The sequence below is a fragment of the Hyperolius riggenbachi genome, chromosome 6, assembly GCF_040937935.1.
Source record: "Hyperolius riggenbachi isolate aHypRig1 chromosome 6, aHypRig1.pri, whole genome shotgun sequence".
NCBI lineage: Eukaryota > Metazoa > Chordata > Amphibia > Anura > Hyperoliidae > Hyperolius > Hyperolius riggenbachi.
This window is the reverse complement of record NC_090651.1, coordinates 213,361,674-213,387,430: the sequence shown is the minus strand read 5'-3', so window position 1 is coordinate 213,387,430 and position 25,757 is coordinate 213,361,674. Positions and strand designations below refer to the sequence as shown.

At 42.1% G+C, this 25,757-nt stretch overlaps 1 protein-coding gene across 1 annotated transcript in view; it reads right to left on the bottom strand.

The window, feature by feature from the left end:
* Nucleotides 1-641: 641 nt before the first annotated feature.
* The window catches only part of ADAMTS15 (ADAM metallopeptidase with thrombospondin type 1 motif 15), a 109,895-nt gene continuing 84,779 nt past the window's right edge, over nt 642-25,757 (bottom strand). The window contains exons 5-8 of the mRNA XM_068240392.1: nt 22,014-22,191; nt 21,083-21,258; nt 14,896-15,071; nt 642-4,897 (exon numbers count right to left, since the gene is read on the bottom strand). Coding sequence (XP_068096493.1) covers nt 4,162-4,897; nt 14,896-15,071; nt 21,083-21,258; nt 22,014-22,191 — 1,266 coding nt within the window. The 3' untranslated portion in view covers nt 642-4,161. The remainder of the gene's footprint in view (nt 4,898-14,895; nt 15,072-21,082; nt 21,259-22,013; nt 22,192-25,757) is intronic.

The following is a 25,757-nucleotide window of genomic DNA, read 5'->3' as shown; positions in this document are numbered from 1 at the left end:
AGGGACCTGGAGAGAAGCTGTCGCCGGCCTGTCGCTAGCACGCTCACGTGTGCTGGCGACAGGCCACTTCTGCAGCCCGTGAGTACGGGCCATTACATGCATAAAAACCTTCATCCATCACAGCATGCATCTACATAGTACAAGTTTTGGCAATCTTCCTATGGTCAGATCTAACCTCTGTAAAATGTATTTCGTAGGAACGTGTCACACAGGAGGTTAATGCCTGGTACACACCATGCAATTTTCCATCAGATCGACAGGTCAAATCAACATTTTCTGATAGGCCCAATCAGGTTTCCAATCTATTTTGTGCAAAAGTAATTAGAAAATCGATCAGACTTGTCGGAAATTATTAATTAGACCTGTTGATCGGATGGAAAATTGAATGGTGTGTACCAGGCATTTTTAGCAGCTGTAACAACTCTGTAACTACACAATTGCATCTTATCTTATCCAATGTGCCAACAAATACAGAGCATTTACATGACTTGTTGCTACAGCTCTAGTGTGCCATAGTTGTTAGCAGATACATTTCACCACATTAGCAATGACTGCGTATCAACCCGTTACAGCTACAAAGCTTTTTGACATGGCTCTGCAATCAGTCAAATGAGATTAGAGAGAAATAACTCAGAAACAGCAAGCTTGTATAGTACATATACCAAGGGTTGTCCTTGATCTGTACATGTTTATTTCACTTTGTACATGCCTATAGAGAGTATACACAGTATACATACATACATATATACATACAGCCTGTACTTTGGCTTGTCTGTATAAAAAAATAACAAAAAGTACAAACACACATAATACAAAAAAAAAAAAAAAACATACAATCAACCCTCTGCCAGAAATAACATCCAATAGGTGGATCTGATCTTATCTCCGCATATAAACAGTGTTTATTGGCATGTTTTATTTTGTAATGTCTTCAGAGTAGGGCAATCTGACATAACAGTACATATTATTTAATCAGACAGAGTGCTGTACAGCCAAGGGCTCTACAACAAACACAACTCTCCTTCATAACTGATCATTAAAGTGAACCTGTCACTAATGAAACATGACCAGACTAACAATACTGCTACAGTACAGCAACTTGTGATGTCAGGAAATATTTAGGATACTCCTGTACTCCATTTCTATGACCTGAAGTGTCTCTCTGTAAAATCAACTGCAGTCGTGATAAGAGAGCTTTGCCTCTCATGACTTGGATTCCACCCATTAACTGTTATCCCAGAGATTGTACTGGCTACATAAAATCTGAAACTAGACTGGTAAGCGAGTGTGACTAATGGTGGCCATACAGGGTACAATAAAAATGTTCGACTATCCTGTTTTTTCGATCTAAATGATCGAATCGAATGAAAGTTGAAAATATTTTTTTTTTCAATCAAAAAAATTCAAACAATTATCCCGTTTTTTTCGAGAAAAATTAGATCAGACATGCTGGAAAAATCTTTATATTCGATCTAACGGAATAATCAAACTAAATTATCTAATCGAAAAAAATGAAAAATTGTACCATCTATGGCCACCATTAGCTTCACATGGGATACAGTTTGTCTCTAAACTGGGAAACATTGTTTGTCTCTAAACTGGGAAACATTAAGTACTTTTGTTCAAATGCACCAGGAGGAGCTCCTCAAGTACACAGAAAATGATTTGAGCACTATGCAGTTGCTTGCAGGCACCATGGAACGTGTTTTAGGCATGTCCCTTTTTTTTAAATGAATTATTGCAATGTAAAATGTAATCATTTACACAGTCCAGACCAATGAATTACTTAATGTATTATGAAGTGTATGAGGCACTTGGTGTGCATCCCAAACTCACTCGGTATTTTTCACTGCCATTTTTCTGAATAACAAAACAGCATTGAATTCTGGGTGCACAAAATTCTTGGTGCAACATTATGTGTTCGAATTGCCTGTTTAAGATTTAGGGCTCTGAGAGTTGTGATAAATGACAAAAGTTAATTTTGAGGCCTGAGAATTGAGCAGTGCTGAAGTAAGATGACCATTAGAAATCAGGTTCAGAAGTAGGATAAACTTTATGATTAGGTAATGCGTTAAAATGAAGATCCAGGTTAAATACTTGACATTAGTGTTTGGGTTGCTACATAGCTTACATGAGGGTCAGTATCCGACACATATGAATAACAAAAACTCTGTGTTTCTAGTGCAGTACATTTTAGATAAAACACCTGTTGTTAAAATGTATTGCACCATTTGCAGAAGCCACAAATCCACTCTATCACAAACAGGTTACTGCCTGACTTGCATTTATGTAATGAATAGAAAATTGTGCGTCATGTGGTCCTGGTTACTGTACAGTTTGTGCCAAGGACCCTGGAAGAACAGCTCTGCTTTAGCACCTATTTAACTATGTACATCAATGAAAAGACAAAATAATATGACAGACAGAGGGCGCTCGTTTCAGCAGTCACACTCTTGCAGTCACGTTTTAAGCCCCTCCCCTCTCCATCACCCCTTCATGGAGATACACAGAGGTAGATTCACCAGGAGGTTTGTTGAGCCCCATAGTCAGCATAGGGCTCTGCTAGGAAAATATACACATCTCATACATGGACAGGAAATGGCAGACACATGTTACTGGAATCTCAGAGAACATCATGGGACCTTCACCTTCTTGTTTTTTCTTTGGCCTGAATTGTGCAATGTTAAAATTTATGATCTAATAGTCTCACAGTGATTAAAAAGGTATGTTGACTCTTTACAAGCGTCATACATTTCATTAAGACCTGCTGTCAGACTGACAGGCATTTTCTGTGCTGCATCTCACTTAGAGATCTACCTATCAAATATTAACATTTCTATTTCACAATTTCCCTCCCATGGTAGATATTGATTCTGACAATTGTACCTGTTGATAACGTCACTCTGGATATTTTGCCCCTTGCTTCCAAATTATTATTCTAAAGATAAAAATAAGGTTTTGAAAATGATTAACTAAAGAAAAAAGTGTAATCTGGATTTAAATCACCATTTTAGCTAAAGGAACGTAGAGGGGTACCTTCCTGAAAGCTGTGGAAAGGTTTCCCGGATATATTGCGTGATTTTTATATTTATGACATACAAAACTGTCATGTCAATACTGTGTGAACTGTGAAAACGTAAAATTTTAAATCAGTAAGCAAAATGTGGCAAAACAATATCTAGTTATTTTCTGATGCATATGTATAAATCCCAATATATCTGTTCATGTTGCTGTGTCTTCTCTGAACTGTCACAGCCTTGAGCCAGCGTTTGACCATCTTGGCTGCATGTTAGGTGACTCTAGAGATGTTGGTGGTATTAATACCTGCATTGACTTGGCAATGTCCTTCTTTCTAGCTCTATTCCTCTTTGCATCCAACAAAACTGACAGTTGTTGAATCTGAGACCTCCGAAATCCCTGTAGCTCTAATACTGTTTTATAAATGGGATAGCAGAGTGCTCTGAATTACAGACATCTTACTTACTGACTTATAGGCTGACAGGACTGGGATATCTGAAGATAGCGGATTAGAGATTTCCTAAAATTCAACCAACAGAACACAAGGAGGAACTATAACTTCACCAATTCATCTGTGGACTTTACTACAGAGCTGGAGTTTGTAAACCTTGTAGTAGTAGAACATCTGGCGCATCAGTAATGCTACTTACTGGCTATTGCAGTTCACTGAAATAAAAGCGGTTTCCTAATCAGGTAACCCAATATGTTTAGAAAGCTGTATTTCAGAGATCCAATCAATAGTAGCACCCAATCTCCAATACTATTACTCGCAGGTGGCAGACATGGTAGCACACCCTGATAAATGCCTTCAGAAATGCACTTTTTAGCATGCAATCTGCATCTATACTTTATATATATATAGACTTCCAGCTTCAACACACAGAAATTACATTACACGAATAACACATACATTACACACTAAGAGAAAGTGCAAAGCATTAGACTTCAATTGTCCCTTATTTAGTATCGCTGTCATTTGCCTTTGGCTGGAGAATGTGACAGTAGGTTCTTTGGTCAATGGACGTGGCACTCCCTTTAAGGGGATGCTGGATTTTGGCATTTCTTCTTTGTTCCGTGCTGAATGCAGGCCTGGGAGTGGAACACTCTATTGGTCACTAGTAAGTCATTTTCCCTTCCCCTGCATTAACATGGCTGAAGGATACAAAAGTCCAGCTCCTGAGGCTTCCTTTTTAACTTACAGTGCTCTCTAGGTAATGTTACTCCTCCACCTGCACTGCACCTCAGCTGTCTCCTCTTAAAGCCTCTGCCACAGGTCTTTGAACAGCTTGCCCACTCTCCAGCCTCCCACATGGGGCATGGGTCTCCACAGGTCCTTATTTCTGGTGGGCGTAGAGCGGTGCGGCAGTCTGATGCCATCTGTTCCCAGGGGTCACGACATTCCACTGTTCGAGTCTGCTGTCCATCACCACAGGAGACTGAACAATCTCCCCAGTTACCGGTAGTCCACTGAGATTGTGGTTTGGGCCGTGGAGGTGGTGGTGGCAGAGCAGCCAGGCTGTTACTTATAATTAGTCCAGTGTCTCTCTTTTCTTTGGGGATGTAAAAATGATACCTTAGTCGAGGTGGGGTCATTTTACCAACACATAGCACCTCTATGGTCAAGGGCTCTTGTATGGAATTGACTGCCTGCAGTGCCTCCACTGCAGTCCCTGTCCCACTGTATTTCAACATACTGCCACGTACAGGAATGTCACGCTCCACAGTAGACACAATGTAATTGCCATTCAGCAGGTACCGACCCTGGGCATTCTTCACTGCTAAGTAGTTGTCATCACTGATTAAACCTTTATACCCACGTTGTCTCACATCCAGATTACTGGCACCAGCAGGAACGGTCACCACAAAGTTGTAGCCATGTCTGTGTTAAGTGGAAAACACAAGAGAATACTTAATACGTCTCATTTCAAACAGGAAGAAATATTGTTTTGTATTGCCAGCAATCAGCTGCTCTTTTCTGTATTGCTAAGTATGGTGAGAAAAAGATGTATAAAATATAATTGTTATATGAGCCAAGAATTGTTGCATCAGAGAGCACTATTTAACATAGCCATATTACAGATAGCAGACTACAGGCTACATCTGTGCTATATAACAATGGTTTTGGATGTACCGTTGGACAGCACAGTGGTGCAATGAATACCGCTCTTGCAGTGCTGGGTCCCCAGTTTGAAAATCAGCCAGGGCACTATTTGCATGGAGTTTGTCTGTTCTCCCTTTGTATGCGTGGGGTTCCTCTGGGCACTCCGGTTTCCTCTGACATCCCTACAACGGATAAGTTAATTGGCTTCCCCCTAAATTAGCCCTAGACTATGATGTATACAGTATGTGACTATGGTAGGGATTAGATTGTGAGGCCTCTGAAGGACTGTAAGGCAATGTTCACAGTGGGATGTTGCATTGCATTCCGTGTATAACAGGAATGCAATGCAATGGAACAAAAAAGTACTACCACACGTTACAGCCTCGTTGCGTTGTATACAGTGAAACATACAGTCAATTAAAATTATGCTTCACTTCTACTGTTAATGCACATGTTTACCGGTAACACACTGCATGCAGTGCCTTACCGTACTGCAACTCTTCCTCTCAGAAGCTCACCATTTTCTTCTTACAGTGATCCCTTCCAGTTCTGACAATATTTTGTCAGAATTGAAATATACCAGTTGCTGTCAGTTATATATAAGCTGCTGTCAGTTACAACTGAATGTGCAAGGTAATGTCCATGTTTCCCTATGGCTCAAGTGGGCAATATTTCAGTTTAACAGTATGCTGACCAGGAAGCTGTTTTCCGGTAATGGCCATTTTCAAAATGGAGGACAGAGAATTCTATTAATGACAGTGGACAAACAAGGTGCAGGAGAGGAGAAAGTGATTGATGAGTACACTACACAAGAGGTAAGTATGACGTGTGTATGTTTATTTTGACTTTTAATTTTCAGTCCAGGTTCTCTTTAAAGTAAATATAGCTCTTTATTTCATGCAATAATTGACAGCAATGACATGCTGCTGTTTCGGCCTTCCTAGCCCTTTATCAAACTGCGTTAGCCAGTCTGGTGTGTGTGTGTGTGTGTGTGTGTGTGTGCAGGGCCGGTTTAAGCAACAATGGGGCCCCAGGGCAAAATAAACCTGGGGGGCCCCCCCAACATATACCCCGGAACAAAAATCGGCATTAAGGGACCTTTTTTGCAGCTGGTATAGTCAGGGTGTGAAGCCCCAATCAGTCGGAGCTCCACATTCTGGCTATCCCAGCCTGCATGGGGGACAAGGGGTTAAAAAGTTTCAGGAGGGGGGACCCTATAATTTTTTTTTAAATTCCCACACTCTAAACATAAAAAAAAAAAATTGGGAAGATAGGAAAAAATGCCAGGGATCTTCATACAGCCATATTGCGGCTGTATAGCGATCCCTGGCCAAAGCGCTGCGGCTGCGTATAGACCCCCTGGAAACCCCGTCAGGAAATTTATTGCGCTTTCATTTGATGCATGTAAAATTACACTACTGTTAGGTTTGCTACTAAAAGTGACATTTACCGCATTTAAAAGTATACTTTTTATCCTTCGAAACTTTAAAATCGATTTTCTCAAAAACTATAAGGTCTTTTTGAAAAATTGTTTTTTCCTCTTATTCCTAATGATCTCCTTAACATACTCTGCAAATTTAGGGTTTCTAGCATTTAAGGTGGATTTGCTATTAACCATTAAAGTCGGCAGGTTTTAAATGTGTTTTTTTTTCCTTTGAAACTTTAAAATCGATTTTCTCAAAAACTATAAGGCCGATTTTGAAAATTTTTTTTCCTCTTGTAGCCACTGGGGGCCCCTACAAGCTCTGGGGCCCTGGGGCAGCTGCCTACTTTGCCTTAATGGTAGCGCCGGCCCTGTGTGTGTGTGTGTGTGTGTGTGTGTGTGTGTGTGTGTGTGTGTGTGTGTGTGTGTGTGTGTATACACACTGTATATTTGGGCTATATTTAAGAAGTTCAAGATGTACAGCTGAATTATTGGATCTATTTTCAGACTATTGGCCTCTATAGCACCTCTGGTCTTTATAAGTGATGTATTGCAAAACTGTTTTCTTATAAGTGGCAAAGGCTTGCAACTGTTATCTGGATCACATTAGTCCATAGTGGAGGTTCTAGAAAAGTTAATGAATTAGTCATGCAATTGCAATGGTGTGGATGCTCTTCAAGAGCGAACGTTTTCAAATAAATCCAAGCTGTTCTGAATTTATTTAAGAAAAAAAAGGTCCTCATTGTGTTACCACCATAACTGCGAAAGTCTGAATCGGATATAATGCAAACAAGGGCTTGGTAACTTGGAGCTGGGAAAAAAGGGCGCATGCCGCTAGTGGACAAAAAGGGCGCCGCCATTCACTCCCATAATAAATAGCGTTTAATGGGCGCCGAGTAGGAAAAAAGGGCGCCGGAGCTAAATAAAGTTTATAAACGGCGCCAGGAGCTAAATAAAGTTTACAAACGGCGCCCGGCGATGTTTAATGATTTATAACTGAACTTGTGGTGATTTACGTTTATAAAATGCACCCGTGCCGAATAACGTTTATGAAAATAATAAACATATTTATCTTATTTAAATAATTAAAACATTATTTAAAGTTTTATCTCTTACTGTTTGTAAAACATTATTATTCACAAAATAAAGCGATCAGTACGTAACGTAAATTGCAAAATTTTTTTTGAATCCACAATTAGTAAAACATTATTATCCACATAATAAAGGGGGGTCTTAGGTTTAGGCACCAACAGGGGGGTCTTAGGTTTAGGCACCAATAGGGGGGTCTAGGGGTTAGGGGTAGGTACAGGGAGGGGTACTTAGGCAACAACAGGGGGGGGTCTTAGGTTTAGGCACTAACAGGGGGGTCTTAGGTTTAGGCACCAACAGGGGGGTTTTAGGTTTAGGCATTAACAGGGGGGTCTTAGGTTTAGGCACCAACAGGGGGGTCCTAGGTTTAGGCACCAAGAGGGGGGTCTAGGGGTTAGGGGTAGGTACAGGGAGGGTTACTTAGGCACCAACAGGGGGGGTCTTAGGTTTAGGCACCAACAGGGGGGTCTTAGGTTTAGGCACCAACAGGGGGGTCTTAGGTTTAGGCACCAACAGGGGGGTCTTAGGTTTAGGCACCAACAGGGGGGTCTTAGGTTTAGGCACCAACAGGGGGGTCTTAGGTTTAGGCACCAACAGGGGGGTCTTAGGTTTAGGCACCAACAGGGGGGTCTTAGGTTTAGGCACCAACAGGGGAGTCTAGGGGTTAGGGACAGGTACAGGTAGGGTTCTGTGTAAGAGTAGGCTTAGGTATAGTTTTAGTAAAATTTTAGTAATAATTACTAATGTATTACAACATTTATTACGAACGTAGTTATATTTATATCATCTTTATAAACAATATTTTCAAATTTTATTATAACAACAAACCATAAATGACGGTTATTCACAATAATATACAATTATAACAATTAAACATATATTATTGGTTTTTTTATAAACGTAATTATAAGTTTAACTTTTGAAACAGGGAAGATTAACGTTTTCACAATTTCCGATTTCATAAACATTATTTAATGATTTATAATTTTGTTAAACATTATTTGTAAACGAAATATAGCACACTATATTTATAAACCCTATTAATGATTAATTATTATTTAGAGTTTACACCCCGCGCCCTTTTTGTCCAGGCGCCCTTTTTGTACGTACGCTGGTAACTTTGTCATCTAAAAAGCAGACAATTAGAATATATCCAGATCCAGGCCAGTTTCATTGAATGAAAGCATAGTAGGATAATTGGCTCTATATTTAGACAACATCTAGTGTAGATGACTTTCTGAAAGCTCTATAGCAGACAACCCAGTCACAACAATACACACAGGAGGTGTATGAGTATGTGTCACCAGACTTCATATACTGTGTGTGCATGCTCCCTCTGCAGGTATTCCACTCAGTCCCCTTTGTGCCCTTTCTCCCCTGCTGAGCAATGTGCAGAGATGGTAGTCCTGAAACGCCATCTTGCTGTGTAGCAAACCCATAGCCTCACCCCATCTTCAACCCACATCTACCTGCTTGTTTTGTAAGGCTCTACCCAGTATGTGTAGCTGTCCAACCTCCCTCCTTGTGACCTTATTGTACAGAGTATGCAGTCTGTTATAACGGACCACCTGTATCGCAATCCTATAAACAAAGCAGAAAGGATCAGCAACAGCCACCATGTGGTAGATCCACATTGGACGTCTATATCAAAAGCACAATAAATAAAATGTCTGGTACTCAAGTTTGATGCTTAGAAAACATTCCTTACCTTATATAGTGCATTAACAAAAGCAAATTTGCACTTGATAAATGGAAGATGTAGCCCAAAACGTTGTGCAGTTTTGCCATGATTCTCCACAGATTAGTAAGGAATATTTTCCAAGCACCACAGTTGAGTCCCAGACAGTTGTTTTTTTTCTAATGAACTTTAGAGTTATTTCAGAAACTAGCTTGTAGTTGTACAGCAGTGAGGAGGGAGCCAGGAGCAAGGAAGACAAGGGAGGTGGCATTACCAAAGAGGATGGATCCCTACAAAGCAGGCAGGTAGAAGTAGGCTGGAAACAGATTAGGGCTACAGGCTGGACACAGGCAGGACAACTTTTTATTTCTACCAACTCTGCACATTGTTCAGCAGGATCCTAATGCACAAAGTGTGTGTGTGTGTGTGTGGGGGGGGGGGGGGGGGGGGGGAGTCACTGTTAAGTGGTAATGACTCCATAAAGAAGCATTTTCATGTGTGTATGAATTCATAAGTTAAACAGTGCAATAAGAAATATCTGTGGGTCAGAAGCCCTTATTATCAATACAGAGATACATTTTATATGGGGGTATGGAGGTGAAGTACAGTAAAACCTTGGATTAAGAGTAACTTTGTTTAAGAGCACTTTGCAATGCAAGCAAACATTTTTGTGAAATTTTGACGCGATATACAAGCAGAAAAAAAGGGCGCCGGTTAAGGGTGGACGAAAAGATAGATTTTAATGCAATTATCGTTTAAATACGACAAAGAAAGCAGAAAAAAGGGTGCCCGATAAATATCGTTAACAACATTAGAACATTAAAAGTTTTGAAATATGTTATTGTTTTAGAAGCTTGCAACGCGTAGAGTGGAGCGTGGAGAGGCATGAGGAGTGTGATTTGCTTGTGGCAGCGCAGCCAGGCTTACTTGGAATAACGGAGGTGGATACATTGGGAGCGGTGTCCCGGGAACACTACCTGTGATATGCTTGCCTAGCTCCGATGTTTGTAAGTGTAATACCGCTTGCCTTTATGAATGTATTCAACTGTACTTCACTATATGCAACTTGTTTGAGCCTTAGTGTTTTGGATCTGATTGAGGTCTGTAACGGATCCCTTCCAAAGACAAGGCTGCTTGCAGAACCAGGTGTTTACCCCCTTGAGCGCTTATACACCTCTTGTTTGAGAGGTTAACTGGGTGAGTGCGGGCTAAGTGGGGGAGGTGCCTATCACTCACTGGGTACCTGTAAGCGGGGAGTGGAATCTGGTGTATAATTGGTGAAGGGGATTTCCGAGTATCTACAATACTACCCTATGGAATTCTTTTTGTCTTTTTAAGTGTCTGACACAGTGGTCGTGGATGGACTATTCTGGTGATCATCTGGAAGTTTCTACATCCAATGGGGCTATGAGCTTGTAGCACGATTATACTAATAATATTGTTTATTAACGTTATCGTTTTGTTATATTATTTAGTTTGTATTTACAGATTTTACATTATCAAAGATAATATCGTTTCTATGTGTAAAAGGGTTTCTCCAGAGGGAGTGGTTAGGGTTAGGCACCATCAGGGGGAGTGGTTAGGGTTAGCCACCACCCAGGCAGTGTTTAGTTTTAGGCAACACGGGGGGGGGGGGTTAGGGTTAGGCACCACCAGGGGTTGGTTAGAATTAGGCACCATGGGAGGGGGGGGGGTGTTAAGGTTAGACACCAGCCGGGGGGGGGGGGTAGGGTTAGGAGTCACTAGGGGAGTGGTTAGTTTTAGGCACCACCAGGGGAGGGTTCTGTGTGAGAGTAGGTTTGGGTTAAGCTGTATTATTAAATTACGTAACGATTTTTAACATCAATATCTTATTGTTATTATCTCCTGTCTGTTTTTAAGACAGTATTTATCGTTAACCAAGTTCGACAACGATGTTTATTGTTATTAAGATTTCGTTATCCACCGATGCCATTTTATTATACAGCTGGGCCCTTTTTTCCTGGTGCCCTTTTTTTATGCACGCAACGCAACATATGTATATATATATATATATATATATATATATATATATATATATATATATATATGCAAAAAAAAAGTATACAAGCGTCACGTCATCACACCTGAGCCGATAGTTCTTCTCCCTTTGGTGCTGCAGGATTGTACTTAATTGTACTTAATCTGAGTGTAGAGATTATGCAAAGTCACAATTCCATATCATCCTCAAAAGTAGGCAAAAGCAACTGTCAATGGATAAGTTCCTTGTTAAAGCCACACTAAAAAAAAAGGTTGGGTGAGCCAACAGATAGCAATTCTGTCAGTACGGTGTTTAGTTTGATTTGCATTCTAATGCAGAAGGTACTTGCATCTTTGTTTACATTTTTATTTTATACTATTTTACCATAACTGTTTTTGGATTGTGGAACAAAACAACCGGGTTTCCATTAATTCTTATGGGGAAATTTGCTTTGATATAAGAATGCTTTGGATTACAAGCATGGTTCCTGAATGAATTATGCTTGCAAACCAAGGTTCCACTTATACATTCACTATACTGTGTGCCAGTTTAAAAGCTACTTGAAAACTCTACCCACCACCTCTCTGAAAGTTCCCGAATCCCCAATGTTATATCCACCTGCTTGGAACTCCAAGAACAGAACGGGGTCATTGGAAAGACTAGAAGGATCTGCATGTGAGGGAGGTGATGCCTGGGGACAGAAACATTTGAGAAAGGATGATGCATGAAGGACTGCTCTCAGTGAGCACCCTAGACCCAAGAGACATCTCCCAGTAGGAGTCAGGTGCACACAGAGAGGCCTTACACAGAGCATTGCACTGCAATTACCAGTCAAATCTTGTCCATCTAACCTTTGCTGTGTCCAGTGGACACAAGTTTGGTAGACTCCAAATCCCGTAGTCCTGGATATACTAAATAAATAGGTCTGTCAGTTCTATAAGCCAGTAGTTTCTCTATAAAAGTCTGTATATTTAGGTTGTATCTATGAGCAATAAAGCAGTTATTCTACAGGATCTTCTAAAAAAATTAGCATATTGTGATAAAGTTCATTATTTTCTGTAATGTACTGATACACATTAGACTTTCATATATTTTAGATTCATTACACACAACTGAAGTAGTTCAAGCCTTTTATTGTTTTAATATTGATGATTTTGGCATACAGCTCATAAAAACCCAAATTTTCTATCTCAAAAAATTAGCATATTTCATCCGACCAATAAAAGAAAAGTGTTTTTAAAACAAAAAAAAAAGTCAACCTTCAAATAATTATGTTCAGTTATGCACTCAATACTTGGTCGGGAATCCTTTTGCAGAAATGACTGCTTCAATGCGGCGTGGCATGGAGGCAATCAGCCTGTGGCACTGCTCAGGTGTTATGGAGGCCCAGGATGCTTCGATAGCGGCCTTAAGCTCTTCCAGAGTGTTGGGTCTTGCGTCTCAACTTTCTCTTCACAATATCTCACAGATTCTCTATGGGGTTCAGGTCAGGAGAGTTGGCAGGCCAATTGAGCAGAGTAATACCATGGTCAGTAAACCATTTACCAGTGGTTTTGGCACTGTGAGCAGGTGCCAGGTCGTGCTGAAAAATGAAATCTTCATCTCCATAAAGCTTTTCAGCAGATGGAAGCATGAACCCACTTTTGAACCAGAAACAGCGGCAGAAGCGCCTGACCTGGGCTACAGAGAAGCAGCACTGGACTGTTGCTCAGTGGTCCAAAGTACTTTTTTTTCGAATGAAAGCAATTTTTGCATGTCATTCGTAAATCAAGGTGCCAGAGTCTGGAGGAAGACTGGGGAGACGGAAATGCTAAAATGCCTGAAGTCCAGTGTCAAGTACCCACAGTCAGTGATGGTCTGGGGTGCCATGTCAGCTGCTGGTGTTGGTCCACTGTGTTTTATCAAGGGAAGGGTCAATGCAGCTAGCTATCAGGAGATTTTGGAGCACTTCATGCTTTCATCTGCTGAAAAGCTTTATGGAGATGAAGATTTCATTTTTCAGCACGACTTGGCACCTGCTCACAGTGCCAAAACCACTGGTAAATGGTTTACTGACCATGGTATTACTCTGCTCAATTGGCCTGCCAACTCTCCTGACCTGAACCCCATAGAGAATCTGTGGGATATTGTGAAGAGAAAGTTGAGAGACGCAAGACCCAACACTCTGGATGAGCTTAAGGCCACTATCGAAGCATCCTGGGCCTCCATAACACCTGAGCAGTGCCACAGGCTGATTGCCTCCATGCCACGCCGCATTGAAGCAGTAATTTCTGCAAAAGGATTCCCGACCAAGTATTGAGTGCATAACTGAACATAATTATTTGAAGGTTGACTTTTTTTGTTTTAAAAACATTTTTCTTTTATTGGTCGGATGAAATATGCTAATTTTTTTAAATAGGAAATTTGGGTTTTCATGAGCTGTATGCCAAAATCATCAATATTAAAACATTAAAAGGCTTGAACTACTTAAGTTGTGTGTATTTGAATCTAAAATATATGAAAGTCTAATGTTTAACAGTACATTACAGAAAATAATGAACTTTATCACAATATGCTAATTTTTTGAGAAGATCCTGTAGATAGACTGTTGAGTAAATGTCCACAAAATTAGTAGAGATGATCAATGGACTGCTAATGATTCTGGTTTGCATGCACATTTAATGCAAATTGTATGAAGTTTAGAATTAGGCTAATCGAAATCACCAGGAACGGACACATTTCCAGGCTGCATACAATGTACAATAAATATACAAATACAAGCCAGGAAAATATTTGCATCTCGTTAATGACCAACCATCTCTACTAATTAAGCTTTGGCTTTGTTTAAAGGGACCCTGAGTGCTGAATAAACTGAAATTTGGCCTTACCAGGGGCTTCCTCCAGCCCCCCGTAGCCCACAAGGCTACAGGCCCGGGGCGCACACAGGCGACTTTAGCTGAATGTGCTGGATTACTGGAGCTGGGATCAGGACTGCGGTTAGGACCGGGAGGATGCTGGGGACCTACAGGGGGGGCTAGAGGAAGCCCCAGGTGAGTCCAAATTTCATTTTTATTCAGAGCTCAGGGTCCCTTTAAATCCACTGTATCTTGAAGAGCAGTTGGTATCACAGTGAAGTGAACTTGGGCACTATAAACTGAGCATATGATGATAATGCACATAAAGAAAGATGGCCTTTTTTTGGAAACTGTATGACAATTCTGGATCTAGAGTTATACCCAGCACAATTGTTGTTGTGAAGTATCAGGAGAAAGTAATCCAGTGTCAGGGGGAAGTGCTTTTTCTTTACCCTGTTGGTCCTTTAATGTGATGGATAATTTAACTGACCAATAGGAAAGCTCAAGAGCTCAGTTCACCTGACCTTACTCTCTGTTCCACATCTGCTGCAATCTAGGGAAACTGCTGAAAATGTAAACATGCAGCTCTCTCTAAAAATAAACTCTGGTTATGTAATTTATCATCATATGCAGTGTTTACAGTAAGTATACTTTAGGGTCACTTGAAGGGCCATCGGTGTTTCTCAGAAAACAAGCATGTGCCTTGTAGCGCAGTGGTTCCTGTGGTAATGGTAAACTGCCATAAGCACTCACATGGGTTTAGTGAAGAGCCCAGACACCTTCTTGCATCCTTTATTGTCTCCACCACAAACCCGGCATTTGTCAAACTTCTTCTTGGACCCAAGCTGCCCATCACAGCCGGCTCTAATACACTTTCCCTGCACGCAAAGTGATGTAGAGTCTGGAGCACATGGGGTCCCATCTAGTACCTGCATAGACAGAGTGACAGGGTTACAATGTATCACATCCAGAGACACATACAGTTTAGTGTCAGAAATATGTTATGTCTTTTAAATATAAAAAGGCGTGATATAGGTTCCACCTAAAAAATTATAATAATATTAATAATAATAATACATTTAGTAATGGGATCAGGGAATCTCACATTTCTCTTGCTTTTTAACACATGTTTTTGTGGCAAAATCTTCACATTTTATTTAAAATAAAAACAAAAAACAAGTAAATGCCGCAACACAATACAAGTTAGCCTTAAAGAAACATGGCCAGTGCAATGACATACTACTTAAAGGTCCACTATCTCAAATAAATTGTAAAATGTAACATATACAGTGGTGTGAAAAACTATTTGCCCCCTTCCTGATTTCTTATTCTTTTGCATGTTTGTCACACTTAAATGTTTCTGCTCATCAAAACCCGTTAACTATTAGTCAAAGATAACATAATTGAACTTAAAATGCAGTTTTAAATGATGGTTTTTATTATTTAGTGAGGAAAAAAAACTCAAAACCTACATGGCCCTGTGTGAAAAAGTGATTGCCCCCCTTGTTAAAAAATAACTTAACTGTGGTTTATCACACCTGAGTTCAATTTCTGTAGTCACCCCCAGGCCTGATTACTGCCACACCTGTTTCAATCAAGAAATCACTTAAATAGGAGCTATCTGACACAGAGAAGTAGACCAAAAGCACCTCAAAAGCTAGACATCATGCCAAGATTTAAAGAGACTCTGTAACATTAAAAACATCCCCTGGGGGGTACTCACCTCGGGTGGGGGAAGCCTCCGGATCCTAATGAGGCTTCCCACGCCGTCCTCTGTCCCACGGGGGTCTCTCCGCAGCCCTCCGAACAGCCGGCGACTGTGCCGACTGTCATTTCAATATTTACCTTTGCTGGCTCCAGCGGGGGCGCTGTGGCGGCTTTCCATTCCGAACTACACGGAAATACCCGATCTCATTCGGGTCCGCTCTACTGCGCAGGCGCAGGAGACTTGCGCCTGCGCAGTAGAGCGGACCCGACGGCGATCGGGTATTTCCGTGTAGTTCGGAATGGAAAGCCGTCAGAGCGCCTGCGCAGGAGCCAGGAAGGTAAATAATGACGTCACCGCTGCCCGGACTCCACGGAGGGCTGCAGCGAGACCCCTGACGGATGGAGGACGGCGTGGGAAGCCTCATTAGGATCCGGAGGCTTCCCCCACCCGAGGTGAGTACCCCCCAGGGGATATTTTTATGTTACAGTTCCTCTTTAAAGAGATTCAGGAACAAATGAGAACAAAAGTACTGTAATTGAGATCTATCAGCCTGGTAAAGGTTATAACGCCATTTCTAAAGCTTTGGGACTCCAGCGAACCACAGTGAGAGCCATTATCCACAAATGGCAAAAACATGGAACAGTGATGAACCTTCCCAGGAGTGGCTGGCCGACCAAAATTACCCCAAGAGCGCAGAGAAAACTCATCTGAGAGGCCACAAAAGACCCCAGGACAACATCTAAAGAAATGCAGGCCTCACTTGCCTCAATTAAGGTCAGTGTTCACAACTCCACCATAAGAAAGAGACTGGGCAAAAACGGCCTGCATGGCAGATATCCAAGGCGCAAACCACTTTTAAGCAAAAAGAACATTAACCCTCCTGGCGGTTTGCAAAAAAATCGCCAGGGGGCAGCAAATCTTTTTTTTTTTTTTTTTTTTTTTTTTTCATGTAGCGAGACAAAGTCTCGCTACATGATAGCCGCTGCTCAGCGGCATCCCCCCAGCCCCTCCGATCGCCGCCGGCGATCGGAGATCCGGAGATCCCGTTCAAAGAACGGGATCTCCCGGAGGGCTTCCCCCGTCGCCATGGCGACGGGGCGGGGGGATTCCGATCCACCCCATAGAGCTGCCTGGCACTGATTGGCCAGGCAGCGCACGGGGTCTGGGGGGGGGGCGGCTGCGGCGCGACGGATAGCGGCGGATCGGCGGGTAGCGGCGGCGATCGGGCACTGCACGCAGCTAGCAAAGTGCTAGCTGCGTGCAGCAAAAAAAAAATTATGCAAATCGGCCCACCAGGGCCTGAGCGGTGCCTTCCGGCGGCATAGCCCGAACTCAGTTCGGGCTTACCGCCAGGAAGGTTAAGGCTCGTCTCAATTTTGCTAAAAAAACATCTCAATGATTGGCAAGACTTGTGGGAAAATACCTTGTGGACCGCCGAGACAAAAGTTGAACTTTTTGGAAGGTGCGTGTCCTGTTAAATCTGTTGTAGAAGTAACACAGCATTTCAGCAAAAGAACATCATACCAACAGTAAAATATGGTGGTGGTAGTGTGATGGTCTGGCTTTGTTTTGCTGCTTCAGGACCTGGAAGGCTTGCTGTGATAGATGGAACCATGAATTCTACTGTCTACCAAAATATCCTGAAGGAGAATGTTCGGCCATCTGTTCGTCAACTCAAGCTGAAGCGATCTTCGGTGCTGCAGCAGGACAATGACCCAAAAGACACCAGCAAATCCACCTCTGAATGGCTGAAGAAAAACAAAATGAAGACTTTGGAGTGGCCTAGTCAAAGCCCTGACCTGAATCCTATTGGGATGTTGTGGCATGACCTTAAAAAGGCAGTTCATGCTAGAAAACCCTCAAATAAAGCTGAATTACAACAATTCTGCAAAGATGAGTGGGCCAAAATTCCTCCAGAGCGCTGTAAAAGACTTGTTGCAAGTTATCGCAAACGCTTGATTGCAGTTATTGCTGCTAAGGGTGGCCCAACCAGTTATTAGGTTCAGGGGGCAATTTCTTTTTCACACAGGGCCATGTAGGTTTTGAATTTTTTTTCTCACTAAATAATAAAAACCATCATTTAAAACTGCATTTTGTGTTCGATTATGTTATCTTTAACTAATGGTTAATGGTTTTTGATGAGTAGAAACATTTAAGTGTGACAAACATGCAAAAGAATAAGAAATCAGGAAGGGGGCAAATAGTTTTTCACACCACTGTATGTGTATGCATACGCATAAAATGTACATTTGTTCCAGAATAACATGGATTATGAATTTATTTTTTTCCTAAAACTCTGTTGGTTGCAAAAAATCTGACAGATCTGACAGGTTTTGGGCGATTATATCTCCTCATGGGGGATTCTTAGGGTTTTATTTCTTCGCAAATGCACTTACGAGACAGCAGTTGCTCTGTCCAGCTGCCAAAATAAAGTACCAGTTTTATAAAGAATACAGGAGGTACTGAGAATCCCCATGAATAGATTGACTAGTCCAAACCCTGTGAGATGTGTCAGATCTGCCTACTGTAAGTGACAGCAACATAGGACAAAAATAATTTATAGTACATTTTAGAACACTTTAAAAACATTTTTTCTCAATGTGGGAAAAATCATGCTGGATATCAATAAAGATATAAATTGGGTAATGTGTTGCGAACAAAAAGATGCCACATTTTCTGATGGAACTAATAATTATCAATCTACAGATGGCTGAATTCAAAGACACTCAAAAATCAAAGTAAAAAAATGATGTCCATTTTGCCCAGGCATCATTGTAGCAAATCAAAATCATAGCAGATTGTGTGGTTCCCAAGTGCTTGTATGCATATCTGCCGGGAGCCCTGCTCTTTCTTATGATTTCCAAAGCCTGGCCTAACTAAGTGATTAGCACCAGGATTTTTTCTTCTGACAGCTTTGCAATAGCTGTTTTGTATAAAAAAAAACAAAAAAAAACAAGTAAGCAGAAATTGCATTGTATAGAGCTAAACTGAAAGGACTATTTCTGCCTCAACACAATAGCAACCTGCCATGCAGAGACTTGCCGATTAGCCTCATAATTAAAGGGATCAAATGTGTCTTTAAAGGACTTACAAGCTGAAGCAAAAAAAAAAAGTTCATTACCTTAGCTGAATGTCAGACCTCAGGGCAGACGATCAGTGCCTCCCTTGCTATTTTTAGACCCTCTGTTATGTTAATCCAGCTATCATTAGTGGCCCGGACCCGGGCCAGGGTCGCCTTAGCTCATGACGATTAGAATCGCCGCATTAAAACTCCTCTACCTGCGCAGTACTGTGGCTGCGCAGGATTACAGCCCTGGGAGCGCACATCGTCGCTCGGTATACTGTTATACATAATGTGGGCGTCACCACATGACAGCCCACATGACTGACTGCACTTCAAGCCAGCCGCGCCCCCTTAGCACAGAATACCAGCGCTGAGCGAGGGAGGACGTTACCTAGCTACAGGATTTGTTTACTGCAAATTTTAATAAAATAACATACTCTGCAAATCTGCAGTAAACAAATCCTGTAGCTAGGTAACGTCTTCCCTCGCTCAGCGCTGGTATTCTGTGCTGAGGGGACGCGGCCGTCTCGAAGTGCAGTCAGTCATGTGGGCTGCCATGTGGTGACGCCCACATGACGTATAACAGTATACCGAGCGACGATGTGCGCTCCCAGGGCTGTAATCCTGCGCAGCCACAGTACTGCGCAGGCAGAGGAGTTTTAATGCGGCGATTCTAATCGTCATGAGCTAAGGCAATCCTGGCCCGGGTCGGGGCCACTAATGATAGCTGGATTAACATAACAGAGGGTCTAAAAATAGCAAGGGAGGCACTGATCGTCTGCCCTGAGGTCTGACATTCAGCTAAGGTAATTAACTTTTTTTTTTTTTTGCTTCAGCTCGTAAGTCCTTTAAGATGACAAGTTCAAAAAATAAAAAAAACAGCCAGATACTTACCTAAGAAGAGGAAAGGCTCTGGGTCCTATAAAGCCTTCCTTTTCCCCTCTCGGTCCGTTCCAGCGCAGGTCCACAATAGCAGTATTTGACCAATTTGGTAAAATACTGCTGTAATCCCCCACCACGGGGGACTTTGGAAGTCTTCGGGAGCCCGAGTGCTCCCGAAGACAAGTCGTCCACACTGCGCACAGGCAAGCACCCTCTCTCATGTGTGCGCAGTATGGAACCGCCTGTCTTCGGGAGGACTCGGCTCTTGAAGACTTCCAAACTCTCCTGTTTTGGAGGATTCAAGCACGGAAGCCAGTGTTTAACGGAGGGGACCGGGAGAGGAGCGGGAAGGCTCTATAGAACCCAGAGCTTTCCCTCTCCTTAAAGGACTTACGAGCCCAAATAAAAAAAAAAGTTGGTACCTGAAAAGGAGACAGCCTGTAGCGTGGATCGGGGAGGGAGGCCCTAGAGCCTTTCAGCCGCTCTCACGTCTGTGCGGACTGCACTGCCGCGGCAACCTCCGGCACCCATTTTTGAGGAGGCAGAAGAGCCCGACCCGGGCTGTGGGATCGGGATCCAGCCCGGGGGGAGGGGGGGCAGTGGGGACCCGGCGGAACTGCACGGAGGGCGCAGATGGCGTCCTCCGTGCCTTCAAAAATTCAAAAATCATTCAGGTACAAAACTTTTTTTTTTTTTATTTGGGCTCGTAAGTACTTTAAGTAAGTATCGGACTGTTTTTTGTTGTTTTTTTTTTACTTCCCAATGACTTTAAAAAGCAGTTGTCACACCTTCTCGGTCTTCATAAGATGAAGCCGACCAACTGAAGCTGACCAACTCTAGTTCTTAAGGTACGAGGTTCTTACACAATTTGGCACAGCTAAAATAAATTGATAGGATGGAATCAGGAGGAAAGGTGTGGTTCATTGAGTACAACACATTTCTCCATTTCTTAGTCTATACTAAACACTGGCATGAATATGGCACTTGAGGACTGGAGTTAGACAGCCCTGCACTAAAATAAAAGCTATGGACTTTGAATAAGTATGATGTAACTGATGGATCTGGTTCTCACTGGTTCGGTATTAGTTAAGGGTCAAGGAATCACAACAAATATAATGATGACAGCCCCATGGTTTTTATCTTTAAAACAAAGTTAGCAGTTGAAGATCACATATTCTGTCCTGACATGTGTTGTCATCAGTCCCTTCTACGCATGGCTTCTAAAGAGATGTTTCTTTGAAATGGAGATACTCATTCATCCATATATTGTCTATCAGAATGCCAACCTTTGGTGCTAAGACATAGAAGTAGCCGGTACCATTGGCTCTGCAAATCAGCTTGCATTTGTCTCTCGGAGACACACCCGAGTATTTTGGGACCCAGCCCACAGTGGAGGTCAGCCGATTTGTATTCTGGTTGTATCCATTGAAAGATTCACATTGCTCCTCCCGGAAAGTTTTACCTGGAAGACAGAATACCGTGTGAAATGACTGTAAATCAAATAAGGTGTGAACTTTAGCAAGGAATGGCTTTAGAAACTTACTTTTGTCAAGATAATTAAATGTCCTGTTCTGAAAACTTTTCTGTGCCAACAGGGAGGTAGTGGATGGTATTTTATACTCTTTATTGATGCCTTTCCTTACAGGTTCCTGCCTAACCTTCCGATAAAAAGTTAAGCTAAAGACTAGCCCATATGCAAATAACTTTTTATCCTGAGTTTTCTCCTAGAAGATAATTTTTCCTCTTCAACTTAGAGTAAGTTTTCAGCTATTTGTAATGGAAAAAGTAACAAAAAGCAGGACAAAGAGCACCATCAAAATTATTGTGACTATTTTTTGCTTGCTGGTGGTTTAAAGGGCATTTTATTGACAAGTTTGAAAATATCATTTAGGAGAAAACTCAGAAGAAAAAGGTAATAGCATATGGGCCAAGGAATGAAAACTAATGCAGAATAAAGTCTCAGCTTGCCAAAAATACTACCTACTTCAGAACTGTGATGAGCCCTTGCCAAAAATACATGCTACTATCAGAAGCAGATACTGTATGCCGAGATAATAGAGTAATCACTTACCCTAGAGAGATGGATCAGTATGTTATAAGAACTGAAGTTATGTCTGTATGTAATATACACAGCGCTGTTTAAGAATCACTCATCTACAATTGGTTAGAAATGCAGGCGTACGTGTACATACACAGTTCTGTATATTAGCCACTCACCTGTATCAGGGCAGGGGTTTAAGGAACACGATCTGTATTTGACACGAAGGCCCTCACAAAAGCTTCCTCCATGGGACGGTGGTGGATTATTACATTCCCGCTTTGCTAGTTGAACACCCCCACCACACGTCCTGGAACACTGTCCATATGGACTCCACTTCCCCCAGGAGCCATCCACCTACACACAGTATATAGTACACAATTAACTGATGGTCATGATAGTTAAGAAGGCAACATGTCTCCGATTCCAAGCCACAATAAAAATGTCCAGCATACAGCCCTAGAGGGCATGCTGCTGTTTTTGCTCTGTGTACTATGCTACAATACATGATGCTGTGCCACAATACATGCTGCTGTAGTAATAATGCGTAACGTGTAGCTGCATGCATTGTTGTGATAGTATAGACATACATACAGTATGATAAATGTATTCTAACAGAATATATTTTTAAATGAATCCTGTTTGTGACTACATGTGTTAGCAAGTCAATGGGAGGAATAGGAAAGACCACAGGTATTTATTACTAGTGTAATGGCTGGCATCCTTGGCATACACCTAGGCACATATCCTACTATTTGGAGAATCCCATATGCCTTTCATGGCTATAACTAGATGTAAAGACATAACTAAACATTTCTGTCTGCACAACAGAAGAAAAAGCTTGAGGCACTGTAACTTGCAAATAGGGTACCTTTACTCAACGGTGTACAGACAACAGGTGTGCGGTGGAGGTGACAGAGGCCTGACAGCCGTTTCGCTTAACAATAAGCTTGAAAAAATGTTTTTCCCTCTTGTTGTAGTATATACTACTGGCCTCTGAGGAAGCTTATTGTTAAGCGAAACGGCTGCCAGGCCTCTGTCACCCCCACCGCACACCCGTTGTCTGTACACCGTTGAGTAAAGGTACCCTATTTGCAAGTTACAGTGCCTCAAGCTTTTTCTTCTGTTGTGTATAAAAGATGCCTATATAGAAGTGCACGTATCTGTTGGGTAAAACTTCGGTAGCTGAGCCAGTCCACCTCTAATTGACACCTAGTGCCAGTTTCTTTTCTCCTTTTTGCACATTTCTGTCTGCACACAGACTTGCTGAGCCCAGCCTTACATTGTATACCTTTGTCTGAGCACATCTGGAATGCTAATCTGCCATGTAGAGGGGTGAAGACAGTTTCAGGATTAAAGTTGAAAAGTAGACAGAGAGTGCCTTAAAGGACCACTATCCTGAAAAAAGTAGACAGTTAAAATCTGACAGAACTGACAGGTTTTTGGGCCAGTCCTTCTCCTCATGGGGTATTCTCAAGGTTTTCTTTATTTTCAACAGTATTTCCAGTTTAACTGCCAACATTGTAAGATGCCAGCCAGCCTCCCTACTCACTTGCACACTATTTTGTCAGTTAGACTTTACAACTGCTGTTCAGGAAATGCTGTTGAAAACAAAGAAAACCCTGAGAATCCCCCATGAGGAGATGGACTGTCCCAAAACCTGTCGGTTCTGTCTGATTTTAACTGCCTACTTTTTTCGCAGTAGTGGTCCTTTAAATACTAATCATTGTAACCCACCCTGGAAAATTAAAAGCCAGATCTGATTTCTTGCTATGAACAACATACAGTAGATACTGTCAGATTTCACATAAGATGGTTCAATCAAACACATAAAGAACCATAGTAGTCAAAAATTGTTCTGTTATGAATATGGTAATAAAATAATGAACGTTTAAAATACAGTATGTATAATATGTCCCGGGCCTTGGGTGGCTGCAGCACCAGGGAGGGCACCAGGGCATGAAAGAGGGTTGCTACATATGAAAGAGGAGGATGAAAATGTGGAGCAACACATGAAAAAAGGGAAACTGATGCTAAAGGGAGCTGTTCATGAAAGAGAGGAGCTGCTATCCCCATATACCCATATTGCTCATGGAAGAGGGGGCTACACATGAAAGAGAGGAGCTGCTATCCCCATATACCCATATTGCTCATGGAAGAGGGGGCTACACATGAAAGAGAGGAGCTGCTATCCCCATATACCCATGGATAATGCACATGGAAGAGGGGGCTACACATGAAAGAGAGGAGCTGCTATCCCCATATACCCATGGATATTGCACATGGAAGAGGGGGCTACACATGAAAGAGAGGAGCTGCTATCCCCATATACCCATGGATATTGCTCATGGAAGAGGGGGCTATACATGAAAGAGAGGAGCTGCTATCCCCATATACCCATGGATATTGCATATGGAAGAGGGGGCTACACATGAAAGAGAGGAGCTGCTATCCCCATATACCCATGGATATTGCTCATGGAAGAGGGGGCTACACATAAAAGAGAGGAGCTGCTATCCCCATATTGCTCATGGAAGAGGGGGCTATACATGAAAGAGAGGAGCTGCTATCCCCATATACCCATGGATATTGCACATGGAAGAGGGGGCTACACATGAAAGAGAGGAGCTGCTATCCCCATATACCCATGGATATTGCATATGGAAGAGGGGGCTACACATGAAAGAGAGGAGCTGCTATCCCCATATACCCATGGATATTGCTCATGGAAGATGAGGCTACACATGAAAGAGAGGAGCTGCTATCCCCATATACCCATGGATATTGCTCATGGAAGATGAGGCTACACATGAAAGAGAGGAGCTGCTATCCCCATATACCCATGGATATTGCACATTGAAGAGGGGGCTACACATGAAAGAGAGGAGCTGCCATCCCCATATACCCATGGATATTGCACATGGAAGAGGGGGCTACTCATGAAAGAGAGGAGCTGCTATCCCCATATACCCATGGATATTGCACATGGAAGAGGGGGCTACACATGAAAGAGAGGAGCTGCTATCCCCATATACCCATGGATATTGCTCATGGAAGATGAGGCTACACATGAAAGAGAGGAGCTGCTATCCCCATATACCCATGGATATTGCACATGGAAGAGGGGGCTACACATGAAAGAGAGGAGCTGCTATCCCCATATACCCATGGATATTGCACATGGAAGATGAGGCTACACATGAAAGAGAGGAGCTGCTATCCCCATATTGCTCATGGAAGAGGGGGCTGCAACAACATACTTGGCCTAGGGGCACAACAAGTATAAATCTGGCCTTGACTATGTGTGTCTTTTTAAAAGCTTGTTGTATGAATCTTGTAGGCATTTTATTTTGTGACTCTCATTGTATTGATAATGAAATTGATTTCTGGACCAGTATTATACATTATTACAAACAAAAAGAATGCTTATTTCCTACTTCATAACTGTATGGTATATTCTGTTGTCATGTTGGCCTCCTTGCCACCTTAACAATATTCTGAGACTGCTGCTTAAGTGCAGGTACCACAATGCTCTGCAGGTACCTTCCTTGATTATACCTCCCCAGCACATTTTGTTTGTGCTGGGGCGTACCACAACCTCAGGGCCACAAGAAACAGAGGTCTTGATCATTCTTAATACTCAAAGCATGACCAGTTTCTTACTGCTTGCTACAAGTCAAGGTATTAACTATTATTAGCCACTGAAATGCTTTGTATTTTGGTAAATGAGGGAAGGAGATGGGACAAAATGCAGGAAGTCAAGGCCTCTGTTCACTTCCGGGAAGGGGAGGAAAGTAGTATTTGTAATAAAACATAATGAAGAACAGTCACTCTCAGAGGGGCTCTTCTTCTCTTTGGACTCCATAACATTACAGCATGCTAGAAATGAGCTACAGATATACATGGTACTAAAGCATGCTGTG